We start from the raw sequence: 14,100 nt of genomic DNA on the forward strand, positions 1-14,100 counted from the left end.
TCACATGACGAAATAATCAAACCCATAGAACTAGAGAACAACAACAACAAAAAAATTAAGAAATCCAGATGGTGGTGTGGACATTCTAGTCCTTTCAGATGTTGTTGGTATGAAAGTCTTCTTAGGCTCGTTTTCCTGCTTCATTTCAAGATTTGGAGGAGTCTTTGTAGAAAGGAGAGGCTGTAGAAGAGGTCTTAACCTTCTATAGCTTCATAAATATTGTGCTTCAGAGTGACCAAGATATGGGCCACAGCTGGCCATCCATATGCTGAGAGTTTGATGAGCACATTGCAGGGCATGGAAGCTTTCCGGTTTCTGCAGGAATTGAATGCCAAGCATGCCTTCCATAACATCCTTCATATCGCTGACATGGTGAATTTCTTGAAACACACAGAACAAAGTCTTTTCTTTCCCCTCTAGATGGCTCAAAGATTGTTCAGATTTTCCACGGGCAAAGAGGGAAGATCTTATTCAGAAGATTTTTCTAGTTAACCTGAAATATATATGTATGTATTTTGTTGTTGAGACAGAGTTTCACTCTTGTTGCCTGGGCTGGAGTGCAATGGCTCGGCCTCGACTCACTGTAACCCCCGCCTCCCAGGGTCAAGTGATCCTCCTGCCTCAGCCTCCCGAGTAGCTGCAACTACAGGCATGTGCCACCACGCCCGGCTCACTTTTTAATTTTAATTTTTTGTAGAGATGGGGTCTCACTGTATAGCCCAAGCTGCTGTTGAACTTCTGGGCTCAGGTGATCCTCCCATCTCAACCTCCCAAAAATGCTAGAATTCTAGGTGTGAGCCACCATGCCTGGCCACGAAGTCTTTAATCATAAGGTTTTCTTACCGTATGTATTTGTCAGGAAAAAATCAAAAGGCCGTATCAGCTTTAATTTTGCTCCATCCTGTTCTTTCTCAGAAGTCCCATCTTTGTATGCCTCCTAAACCCCAAGTTACCAAAGTTAAGAGGAAGTAAATGTGTTGCAGTAAAATATCTATCTGGGCCAGGCGCGGTGACTCACACCTGTAATCCCAGCACTTTGGGAGGCCGAGGCGGGCAGATCACTTGAGGTCAGGAGTTTGAGACCAGCCTGGCCAACATGGTGAAACCCCGTCTCTACTAAAATACAATAGTAATAGTAATAATAATAATAAATTAGCCGGACTTGGTGGCAGGCGCCTGTAATCCCAGCTACTCGGGAGGCTGAGGCAGGAGAATTGCTTGAACCTGGGAGGTGGGGGTTGCAGTGAGCCAAGATGGTGCCACTGCACTCCAGCCTGGGAGACAGAGTAAAACTCCCTCTCAAAAAAAAAAAAAAAAAGTCGTATCTGAAGTAGGGTGATTATAGTTAGCATTAATCTACCATACATTTCAAAAATAGCTAGAAGAGAATAATTTGAATGTTATTAGTACAAAGAAAAGATAAGTATTTAAGGTGATAGGCATCTTAGTTACCCTGATTTGCTTATATGAGTGTAGCAAATGATCACATGTACCTAGAAACTATGTACGTCTATTATGGATCAATTAAAAAACATTTAAAAAGATCTATCTGTTTCCAAATGTATGTCTTGACCTCTGAGCTCCAGGGTTTGTGTAATATTGCTTTAAATGTGGAGTCATAAAAGAAGCCAGGTGGGAAATTAATGAAATGTTAGAAGTGTTATCTATTGTTAATCATATAAGATTTAAAAGAAGAAGCACTGAATTCCTTTTTTTTCCCCTGAGACAGAGGTCTTGCTTTGTTGCCCGGGCTGGAGTGCAGTAATGGGATCATAGCTCACTGGATACTTGACCTCCTGGGCTCAAGCAATCCTCCAATCTTAGCCTCCTGGTAGCTGGGACTACAGGCATGCACCACCATGCCTGGCTAATTTTTATATTTTTTGTAGAAATGGAATTTTGCCATGTTACCCAGGCTGGTCTTGAAGTCCTGAGCTAAAGTGATCTGCCCGCCTCGGCCTCCCAAAGTGCTGGGATTACAAGCGTGAGCCACTGCGCCCGGCCTGAATTCCTTTTCTCCATATCTTTTCCATCTCCAATATGACTTATTTATTCCTAGGTTCATAGGAAACTCAGTGTAATTTCTAGGGTTCGAGATGGTCAGCTTCACTTGCTTATATAGTTAGTATTTAATGCATAATTAATATGTGCTCAAGAGATTAATAAATATTGTGCTTCAGGAGATTATTCAGTAGTGATCACAAGACATTTTGTTTTTATGAAACAAGACTGCAGAAAGCCATGGCAGGGACTGCAGAATAAGAGCAAGACACACACATTTTCTTTTCTTTTTTTTTTTTTTGAGACATAGTCTCACTCTGTCACCCAGGCTAGAGTGCAGTGGCTCGATCTCGGCTTTACTGCAACCTCTGCCTCCTGGGTTCAAGTGATTCTTGTGCCTCAGCCTCCCAAGTAGCTGGAATTACAAGCGTCCACCACCATGCCTGGCTAGTTTTTGTATTTTTAGTAGAGGTGGGGTCTTGCCATGTTGGCCAGGCTGGTCTCGAACTCCTGACCTCAAGTGCTCTGCCCGCCTTGGCCTCCCAAAGTGTTGGGATTACAGGCGTGAGCCAGCATGTCCGGCCAAGACACATACATTTTCAAACACCAGAGATACCAAGTTTTAGGAAACAGTAGAAGATAAAATGACATTAAGTAATGCAACGGATTTTCTTGGTCCTTTGTCTGTAGTTGGCAGAAATATCTGATCACACACCTTAAATTTCAGAAGCCTTTATTGGTTATCTGATGGCCTAACTCTAATTCCCTACACAAAGTACATGTTTCCTTCCTTCAATGTGTATATATCATTTCTAGTGGCTGTGTGGGGTGAAAGGGTGATAAATATTTATGCAAATATCTACAACATGAGGCAGGTTTTGATGATTCTACAATAGGTGAACCCAAACTACATGGGTATAATAGACAGAATAATGACCCCCCAAAGAGGTTCACATCCCTAATCCCCAGAACCTGTAAATGCTACCTGACATGGAAAAAGAGACTTTGTAGATATGGTTATGAAAAGGATCTTGAGACGGGAAAATTGCCCTGGATTGTCTTGGTGAACCCAGCGTAACCATCAAGGTCTTTATAAAGTATGAAGGATGTAGGAGAGTCAAAGACAGGGATGGGCTGGGCGCAGTGGCTCACGTCTGTAATCCCAGCACTTTGGGAGGCCAAGGCAGGCAGATGGCTTGAGGCCAGGAGTTCAAGACCAGCCTGGCCAACATGGTGAAACTCTGTCTCTACTAAAAATACAAAAATTAGCTGGGCGTGATGGCGGGCGCCTGTAATCCTAGCTACTCGGGAGGCTGGGGCACAAGAATCACTTGAACCCTGGAGGCAGAGTTTGCAGTGAGCCCAGATGGTGCCACTGCACTCCAGCCTGGGTGACAGAGCGAGTGAGACTCTGTCTGAAAAAAAAAAAAAAAAAAAAAAAAAAAGACAGAATGGACAGTCAATAATATGGGAATGTGGAAGGCGGATGCTCGTGTTTGGTTGTATGATTGAGAGCATGGAATTTACAATGTGTCATCATGATGACTTGGATTTGTGGATTTGTGTGTGTGTGTGTGTGACATAGGTGGTGAGGGCATTTAGTGAGAACAGAAAAGGAAATAGAAGATCCTGTGTTGGAAACAGGGATTGTGCAGGTTGGATGACAAAGGTAATGAGGCCGGGCGCGGTGGCTCGCGCCGGTAATCCCAGTACTTTGGGAGGCTGAGGCAGGCAGATCACTTGAGGTCGGGAATTTGAGACCAACCTGACCAACATGGAGAAATCCCGTCTCTACTAAAAATACAAAATTAGCCAGGCTTGGTGGCGCATGCCTGTAATCCCAGCTACTTGGGAGGTAGAGGCAGGAGAATCGCTTTAACCCAGGAGGCAGAGGTTGTGGTGAGCCGAGATAGCACCATTGCACTCCAGCCTGGGTAACAAGAGCAAAACTCCGTCTCAAGAAAAAAATAAAATAAAAAAGGAAAAAGGTAATGAGAGAAATGCAAATGCGGAAAGAGTGCCTGGCAGTATGGTGGGCTTCTTTTCAAGACTTTAAAAAATTTATTATTTATTTATTTACTTTACACAAGGGGTCTTGCGCTGTCACCCAGGCTGGAGTGCAGTGGCACAGTCGTAGCTCACTGTGGCCTTGAACTCCTGGGCTCAAGTGATCCTCCTGCCTCAGCCTCCCAAGCAGCTGGGATTATAGGCATGCACCACGGTGCCCAGCTAGTTTTGATATTTTGTGTAGAGATGGGATTTTGCCATGTTGCCCAGGTTGGTCTCCAACTCCTGGGCTCAAGCGATCCTCTCGCCTCCCAAGTAGCTGGGACCACAGACATGTGCCACCATGCCCAGCGAGTTTTTAAAACTTTTTTTATAGAGATGGGGTCTCGTTACGTTGCCCAGGCTGAATAGGCTGTTTTTTTGTTGTTGTTTTTTTGTTTTTTTTTGTTGTTGTTGTTGTTTTGGCAGAGTATTGCTCTGTTGCCCAGGGTAGAGTACAGTGGCATGGGGCAATCTTGGCTCACCACAACTTTTACCTCCCCAGCTCAAGCAATTCTTGTGCCTCAGCCTCCTGAGTAGCTGGGATTACAGGTGTGCACCACCACGCCTGGCTAATTTATGTATTTTTAGTAGAGATGGAGTTTTGCCATGTTGGCCAGGCTGGTCTCGAACTCCTGGCCTCAAGTGATTCGCTTGCCTTGGCCTCCTGAAGTGCTGAGATTATAGGCATGAGCCACCGTGCCTGGCCCTGAATGGGCTCTTTAAATGTGAGGGAAGACTCAAGAGACCTAAATCTCACTGACTGAAGAGACTCTGTACATTTCTTTTTTTTTTTTTTTTTGAGACGGAGTCTCGTTCTGTCACCTAGGCTGGAGTACATTGGTGCGATCTTGGCTCACTGCCAGCTCTGCCTCCTGGGTTCACGCTATTATCCTGCCTCAGCCTCCTGAGTAGCTGGGACTACAGGTGCCCACCACCATGCCTGGCTAATTTTTTTTTTTTATTTTTTATTTTTAGTAGAGACAGGGTTTCACCATGTTAGCCAGGATGGTCTCGATCTCCTGACTTTGTGACTTGCCTGCCTCGGCCTCCCAAAGTGCTGGGGTTACAGGCGTGAGTCACTGCGCCTGGCCGAGACTGTGTACATTTCACACAAATCCAAGTAGTCTTACTTTGCTCATCAGTGAAATGGGGTTAGAATTACACATACAATCTGGAGAAGATGGAAGAAGAGGTGAGAAAAATACAAGAGAACTTTGTATGTCTAAATTAATAAATGTTGGTTATTAGTCATCAATGTCATGAATTATCCCATGCCATTGAGGCATAGGATAATATGGCTTTAAGTGATCCCCAAGTTGTCCCGGGCTCAAGTGATCTTCCTGCTTTGGCCTCCCAAAGTGCTGGCATTACAAGCTTGAACCACTGTTCCTGGCTGATTTATAAAAAAGTATTTAAACTGAGATCATTGCTAATGGTTAATGAGTCAAGGAGTCACTCGAATGTGAACCCTCTTAGGGCATCACCCGCTGATTCCCAGGTCGCCCAGTGTGTTTTTAAAGCTTTATTTATTTAATTTTATTATTTGTATTATTTTTTAGAGAAGAGGTCTTGCTTTGTCATCCAGGCTGAAGTGCAGTGGCGCAATCATAGTTCACTGCAGCCTCAAACTCCTGGGCTCAGGTGATCCTCTCACCTCAGCTTCCTGAGTAGCTGGGACTACAGGTGCACACCGCCACCCTCAGCTAATTTTTAAATTCTTTATAGGGACGAGGTCTCACTGGGTTACTCAGTCTAGTCTTGAACTCTTGGCCTCAAGCAGTTGTCCTGCCTCAGCCTCCTAAAGTGCTGGGATTACAGGCATGAGCCACCATCACTGGCCCCATTACTGCTTTTCTTTCTGAGTTTTGCAGTGGGTAGAGGGTGCTGAGTAGAGGCACTGCCCACTACCCACTACTAAGTGGTAGTTGGTAGAGGCAGACTTGTTAAGAAAGCCTAATTCCCAGTTAACACTTATTTCTGTTTAATTCATAAATATGTACAGCATTTCCTCCCATGCTTGCCTTATTGGGTGGTGGTGCCAAGTGACTGTGAGATAGATTTGTATGTAGAGGAAAGGGATAGGGTAAATGCTTCTGGGTAGAATGTGCATCACTGCTTCAGATCAATTTCTGCTCATTTAGTTAACCATGCATGGCACACAGTAGGTGTCCGATAGGAGTGTTTGTGTGTGAGAGTCAAACTAAGCACAGTTCCCTAAGGAGTAAGAGCCAAAGATTTTTTTTTTTTTTAATTTTTGGGATAGGGTCTCACTCTGTTGCCTGGGCTGGAGTGCAGTGGCATGATCATGGCTCACTACAGCCTCAACCTACTGGGCTCAAGTGATTGTCCCACCTCAGCCTCCCAAGGAGTAGCTGGGACTACAGGTGCTTGCCACCATGTCTGGCTAATTTTTATTTTTATTTTTTGTAGAGATGAGATCTTGCTATGTTGCCCAGGGTCATCTGGAACTCTTGGCCTCAAGTGATCCTCTTGCTTAGGCCTCCCAAATGCTGGGATGACAGCGATGCTGGGATGACAGGCTATGACTGTAATCCCAACAGGCCTGACTGATTAAAAAAAACATAAACATTTAAACTGAGATCATTGCTAATGGTTAATGAGTCAAGGCGTATTCAGATGCGAGCCTTTCTAGGGCATTGCCTGCTATATTCCCAGGTTTCCTTGTGTGATAGGCACATGCTCCTCAGGTGGGTCGGTTAGTGAAGTGCTCTGGAGCAATGCGTGATCTTACCGTGCTGGGCTTGGAGGTGTCAGCCTTAGCGCTGCTGGAGAGTGTGTACATCTCAGACTCAGTTTTCAATTTTCTGATCCCTTTGGACCATTTCCCATATTGTTCCCGGACCTGCAGAGGCAAAGCATGCACTGGGTCAGCTCACAGAGATCAGTGAGGACAGGAAGAGTCCCGGGTGGGAACTAGGCAGTGGTACCTGCTGGCTGAGGAGGCAGTACACCAGGAAGATGAAGACGCCCTGCAGGCTGTTGATGATGGTGAAGATGTAGGCCATGACCTGGGCAGCCGGACCCACCTGCAAGATGCCCAGACACCACGTGCAGCCCAGGATGAACAGCTGAGCTGTTGCTTTAAATGCCAGCATCCTGGATTGAATAAAAAAGGAGGCTGGTGATGCACCCAGAGAAACAGAATCAAGGCTATTTCATCTGTACCCATGGAGTCCTCTGCCCTCCCCTGTAGATGATTTCTCAGATTGGGCTGTGGTCAGCTTAGATCTTTACTGTCAACAATAGCCCACAGTAGAAATGCCACCTGGGGATGGGCATGGTGGCTCATGCCTGTAATCCCAGCACTTTGGGAGGCCAAGGCAGGTGGATCACCTGAGGTCAGGAGTTCGAGACCAGCCCGACCAACATGGTGAAACCCGGTCTCTACTAAAAAAATACAAAAATTAGCCAGGTGTGGTGGGGGGCGCCTGTAATTCCAGCTACTCAGGAGGCTGGGGCAGTAGAATTGCTTGAACTCGGGAGGCGGAGGTTGCAGTGAGTTGAGATAGAGCCACTGCACTCCAGCCTGGGAGTGACAGAGCAGAGCGAGACTCTGTCTCAAAAAAAAAAAAAGGATTATTTTTGAATATGAAAAGAGATTTCTGTGTTCATGAGCTACACAGTCTCTTCAAATCACCAATATAACCAAAGCATGACATACAAAATTTGGAAAGGATAATGATAGGAATCTAGAAGAAAGTTCATTAATTTTGCACAAGGGTGCCTGGAACAACAAAATGCTCAAGCCCTGTAGAGGAATTATTTTTATTTTTATTTATTTATTTTTTTGAGATGGAATCTCACTCTGTCACCCAGGCTGGAGTGCAATGGCACAGTCTTGGCTCACTGCAACCTCTGCCTCTCAGGTTCAAGCAATTCTTCTGCCTCAGCCTCCCGAGTAGCTGGGATTACAGGCACCTGCCACCACGCCCAGCTAATTTTTGTATTTTTAGTAGAGACGGGGTTTCACCATGTTGGCCAGGCTGGTGTCTTTGGCCAGGCTGGTCTCAAACCCCTGACATTGTGATCTGCCCACCTCGGCTTCCCAAAGTGCTGGGATTATAGGCATGAGCCACCGTGCCCAGCCTGCTTTGTACTTTTGTTATAGGACTGCTGACAAAAGTCCAAAGACGTTTTTAACCTTTTAGTTTATTGATTCGTAATGTTTGTACATCTTTGTGGGGACATATGTGATATTTTGTTAACATGCATAGAGTGTGTCATGATTAAGTCAGGGTATTCAGGGTATCCGTCACTTCGAGTGTCTATCATTTGTATGTGTTGGGAACACTTCAAATTCTCCCCTCTAGCTATTTTGAAATATACAATATATTGTGAACTAGAGTCACCCTACTCTGCCATCCAACATTATAACTTATTCCTTCTATCTGACTGTATGTTGTACCCATTAACCAACCTCTCTTCATCGCTTTGTCCACTCACACACCCTTTCCAGACTCTGGAATCAAAAAATAAAAAGAAAAAGAAAATTTCTTTTTCTTTTTATTTTTTGAGGCAGAGTCTCGCTCTGTCACCCAGGCTGGAGTGCAGTGGTGCGATCTCGGCTCACCGCAACCTCTGCCTCCTGGGTTCAAGCGGTTCTCCTGCCTCAGCCTCTCGAGTAGCTGGGACTACGGGCGCCCGCCACCACGCCCGGCTAACTTTTATCATTCTACTTTCTGCCTCCATGAGATCAGCTTCTTCAGCTCCTCTCTATGTAAGTGATAACCTGTGGTATTTGTCTTTTTGTGCCTGGCTTATTTCATTTAAGAGAATCACCTCCAGTTTCATCCATGTTGCTGCAAATGACATGGTTTCATTCTGTTTTGTGGTCGAATTGCATCCTATTTTGTATATATACCACTTACCAGCCAGTGAAGATTCTTCCTGTTGCTTTGGGATTCACAAACTGAGATTAGACATGGACAAAACATGTTGCATGGGGTCTCAACAGGACACCACTGAATCTGAGATGGCTGCCATAGAAGGATGGCTGCGTCTGTTTACTCTGGGTCCCTTCAAAAGACCCTGAGAAGGGACCTCAGTGGCTGCTGAGGCACATGGCTTGGCTCTTGGGAACCATACATATCTGTGTGGTTATCACCCCCTTCTCCATCTTACCTTGTGTTCCGGAGGGTGGACACTTCACTATTGAGGGAGGAGAGTCTGTTTTTCAAAATCCAGAGAGTCACCAGAAAAAGAACTAAATTCACCTTCAGAAAACCACAGAAGATTTGTTGAATAGATTTTGAAACCCGTTATCTCTCTTTTTTTTTTTTTTCAGACAGGGTCTTGCTCTGTTGCCCAGGCTGGAGTGTGGTGGTGCAATCTCAGCTCACTGCCACCTCCGCCTCCCGGGTTCGAGTGATTCTCCTGCCTCAGCCTCCCGAGTACAGGCACCCATCACCACGCCTGGCTAATTTTTGTATTTTTAGTAGAGACAGGGTTTCACCATGTTGGCCAGGCTAGTCTTGAACTCCTGACCTCAAGTGATCTGCCTGCCTCAGCCTCCCAAAGTGTTGGGATTACAGGCGTGAGCCACCACACTGGGCCTGACGCCCATTATCTCTGCATGCTAGCCTGTCTAATATGAATTATACACACAAGTGTTTTTCTTAAATATTGAGTAACAGTGTTAGAGTCTGAAGATTCAAGAATGGTCTTAGGAAACCTAACCCAACCCATGACAACCCAGGGGACATTCCTGCTCTTGTCACCATCTTTATTATCTTGTTTTTCTAATGACCCTCAGCGGGGCAGCAAGGATGCTCAGATGATGTCACTCACAGAGAAGATGGCGCAGACAGGTCCAAGGAAGCCCCATATAAATCCCTTTTCTGGTTGGAGCCAGCAGCTGAACAAGAGAGAGAGATTAAAAAAAAAACAACGCATCAGTTTTTGGAGACATGGAACAGTTACGTAAATCTATTCTTTCCCTCCTCACCACTTCCTCACTTCCTTCCTACGTCAACAATATTGAGTGTTTCTTTAGTGATAGGGTCTGTGGTTGGCTCTGAAGATACAGTGGTGAAGAAAATGAACACAGTCTTAGATCCCCAAAATTTCAACTCAAGGAAGATACACACAATTAGACACATTGTAACAGTGAAACAAAAATGGAAGGTTGTGTCAGGCACAGTGGCTCACACCAGGACTTTGGGAGGCCGAGGTGGGAGGATTGCTTGAGGCCAGGAGTTTGAGACCAGCCTGAGCAACATAGCAAGACCCCATTTCTACAAAAAATAAAAAAAATAGCTGGGTGTGGTGGCTCACACCTGTATTCTCAGTTACTCGGGAGACTGAGGTGGGAGGACTGCTCGAGTCCAGGAGGTCGAGACTGCAGTGAGCTGTGATTGCAACCCTGCACTCCAGCCTGGGCAACAGAGCAATGCCTATATTGCAGCATTTTAAAATGGCTGAATGAGACCAGGTGCAGTGGTTCACGCCTGTAATCCCAGCACTTTGGGAGGCCAAGGCGGGTGGATCATTTGAGGTCAGGAGTTTGAGACCAGCCTGCCCAATGTGGTGAAATCCTTTCTCTACTAAAAACACACAAAAAATGAGCTGTGTGTGGTGGCACATGCCTGTAATCCCAGTTACTCAGGAGGCTGAGGCATTGGAATTGCTTGAACCCAGGCAGCAGAGAACAGAGGTTGCAGTGAGCTGAGATGGTGCCACTGCACTCTAGCCTGGGTGATAGAGTGTTTCTAAATAAATAAATAATGACTGAATGGTCTCTTAACGTTCCTTTTTACGGCTGAATAATATTTCATTGTGGATATATTATGTTTTGTTTATCCATTCATCAGTGATAGGCATTGTTTCCAATTTTTGACTATTTTAAATACTGCTTCTATGAGCATTCACGTACAACATTTTTCTAAACGTTTATTTTAGGTTCAGAGGTACATTTTGTGGGTTTGTTATGTAGGTAAAATGCATGTTGCGGCAGTTTGGTGTACAGATTATTTCGTCACCCAGGTCATCAGCACAGTACTCTATAGGTCGTTTATTTATCCTTGCCCTCCTCCCACTCTCCACCCTCAAGTAGGCTTCGGTGTCTGAAGTTCCCTTGTTTGTGTCCATGGATACCCAATGTTTAGCTCCTACTTATAAGTGAGAACATGCGGTATTTGATTTTCTGTTTCTGCATTAGTTCACTTAGGATAATGGCCTCCAGCTCCATCTATATTGCTGCAAAGGACATGATCTCATTATTTTATTTTATTTTATTTTTTTGAGATGGAGTCTTGCTCTGTCGCCAGGCTGGAGTGCAATGGCGCCATCTCGGCTCACTGCAACCTCCACCTCCCAGGTTCAAGTGATTCTTGTGCCTCAGCCTCCCAAGTAGCTGGGATTACAGGCACCCACCACAGCTAACTTTTGTATTTTTAGTAGAGACGGGGTTTCACCATGTTGGCCAGGATGGTATCGATCTCTTGAACTCGTGACCTACTCGCCTTGGCCTCCCAAAGTGCTGGGATTACAGGCGTGAGCCACCACGCCTGGCTGATCTTGTTATTTTTATGGCTGCATCCTGCATCATTTACAAGTTTTTGTGTGGACATCTGTTTTAATTTGTTTTGGGTATATACCTGGGTCATATGGTGGCTCTATGGTTAACTTTTGGAGGATTAGTGTTAATAGTTCACAAAATCAAAAATGGAAAAAGAGGAAGCACTTCCCAAATCTTCTACGAGGCCAGTATTACTCTGACACCAAACTCAGAAATAGACATCACAAGACAAGAAAACTGCAGACCAAAATCCCTTATGAAAATGAATGCCAAAATCCTCAGAAAAATACTAGCTGACCAAGTCCTGCAACATATTAAAAGGATTATATACCCTGACCAGGTGGTAATTATCCCAGGAATGTAAGGCTAGTTTAACATCTAATCATCCATCAACGTAATACACATATTAATAGAATAAAGGATTAAAATTATATGATCACATTATAGTTATATAATTACATAATCATATAATTATATGATCACATTATAAGATCACATTATAATTATATAACCATATAATTAACCATATATAACCATATAATGTTCCCCAGGACTCAAAGGTAAATAATTAACCATATATAACCATATAATTATAATGTGATCATATAATTTTAATCCTTTGTTCTATTATGTGTATTAATAGAACAAAGGATTAAGTAATCATATAATTATATATGATTATATAATTTAATGTGATAATATAATTTATAATTATATGATATAATTATATTTAATTATATCATATAATATATAAATTACATAGATACATATTTATATAGAATTACATATATATAAATTACATATAAAAATCTAATATAATTATAATGTGATCATATAATTTTAATCCCATATAATTAAAAATTATATGCTTCAGAAATGCATTTGACAAAATCAAACATCCTTTCATCATCAAAATACCCAACACTAGGAATAGAAAAGAATTTCTTTAACCAGAAAAAGGGTATCTATGAAAAATCCTCAGCTAACATCATACATTAATGAGGATAGACTCAATGCTTTCTCCCTAAGTTCAGGAGCAAGACAAAATTGTCTGCTGTTCTAGTCAACAGTGTCCTGGAGGTTTCAACCAATGCAACTGGCAAATAAACAAACAAACAAACAAGCTAGAAAAGTACCTGGCACAAAGTAAGCATCTCGTAAATCTTAACTATGACAGTGTCAATTATTTTGGTTATTCAAATCAGGTCTACTTTTTCAAATGAAAAATTGAAGCATCCTAAAAGATTTGGATAAAGTAGGTTAGATTTAAAAAAAATGCTATCGTGAGCACTTTGATTTCATTCTTGCTATTTTCAATGAGAGAGATTTAAATACATTATCCCTAACTATTATTATTATTTTTTAGAGACAAGGTCTCTCTCTGTTGCTCAGGCTGGAGTGCAGTGGCGCAATCATAGCTCACTGCAACCTCGAACTCCTGGGCTCAAGCGATCCTCCCACCTCAGCCTCCTCAGTAGCTAGGACTACAGGTGTGTGCTAGTATGCCCCGCTAATTTTTTAAATTTTGTAAAGAAGGGGTCTTGCTGTGTTGCCCAGGCTGGTCTCAAGATCTTGGGCTCAAGTGATCCTCCTGTGTCAGCCTCCCAAAGCACAGGGATTCCAGGTGTGAGCCACTGAGCCTGACCCTCCTTAATTATTATAATCTTCTAGCAGAAAGATGCCCTAGGGATTATGACATATAGTGTCTTTGTCCTATTCATGCTTTCCAAAGACTTGCCCTTTATTTCATTCAGAAAATTTCCGAAAACCCTCTTCTACAATGCCTAGTTTGAAATGTAATTGAAATAAACTCAATAGCTAAGAATGAGGAGCTGTAGTGTAATCCAACCAATACAGCCTAAAATCCCTACTGATCTAATTAAAAGCAGGTATCATAAAAATGCTATCTAGGTTCTAGCAATGGCCATGGTTATGCCAGAGAAGATAAGGATTGTGAGAATTTGCATTAACCGGGAAGGTGTTCCATAAAGGTGAGGCCTGGAGGCTGCAGAAATGGCCAGTATCACAGCTGGGACTCCGTAGCCCACAGGGAACATGAGCTTCTTCATGCATCTGTTGATGCTTGAGTAGTTGACCACCGTCAGGTTCCGTGCAGTGAGGAAGAGGTGCAGGGCCTCCAGCAGCATCCAGGTGAAGGCGGCCAGGTAGAGATAGTGCAAGGCACCGGCGATGATGGAGCACAGCACCTGGGGGAGAAGTAAAAGACGCCCAGAGTGGCGGTCAGATTTGAGTGTGGCCCATGGCTTCTCCTGTACCATGCAACTGGGGAGAATTCTGAGATATTTGATGGTATTGTAAAGAATATTTGCTTTGTAGTTGAGTCAGGCAATGGGAAATTGGTGGTGTTCTCTTCTAATATTCCCCAGGACTCAAGGGCCTATATATATATGTGTATATATACGTATATCTACATATACATATATATGTGTATATATACGTATATCTACATATACATATATATGTGTATATATACGTATATCTACATATACATA

The 14,100-nt window shown here is 43.5% G+C and overlaps 1 protein-coding gene across 1 annotated transcript; it reads right to left on the minus strand.

Moving 5' to 3' along the window:
* LOC116479520 (adhesion G protein-coupled receptor E2-like) lies at nt 1-13,866 on the minus strand. The gene is made up of 6 exons (XM_058425762.1): nt 13,559-13,866; nt 9,859-9,925; nt 9,193-9,284; nt 6,999-7,167; nt 6,803-6,913; nt 1-30 (listed from the first exon to the last, which is right to left on the minus strand). Exons 1-6 carry the CDS (start codon nt 13,864-13,866, stop codon nt 1-3), a joined length of 777 nt encoding a protein of 258 aa, XP_058281745.1.
* Nucleotides 13,867-14,100: the final 234 nt, after the last annotated feature.

Source organism: Hylobates moloch, unplaced genomic scaffold, assembly GCF_009828535.3.
Source record: "Hylobates moloch isolate HMO894 unplaced genomic scaffold, HMol_V3 SCAFFOLD_12, whole genome shotgun sequence".
Taxonomy (NCBI): Eukaryota; Metazoa; Chordata; class Mammalia; order Primates; family Hylobatidae; genus Hylobates; species Hylobates moloch.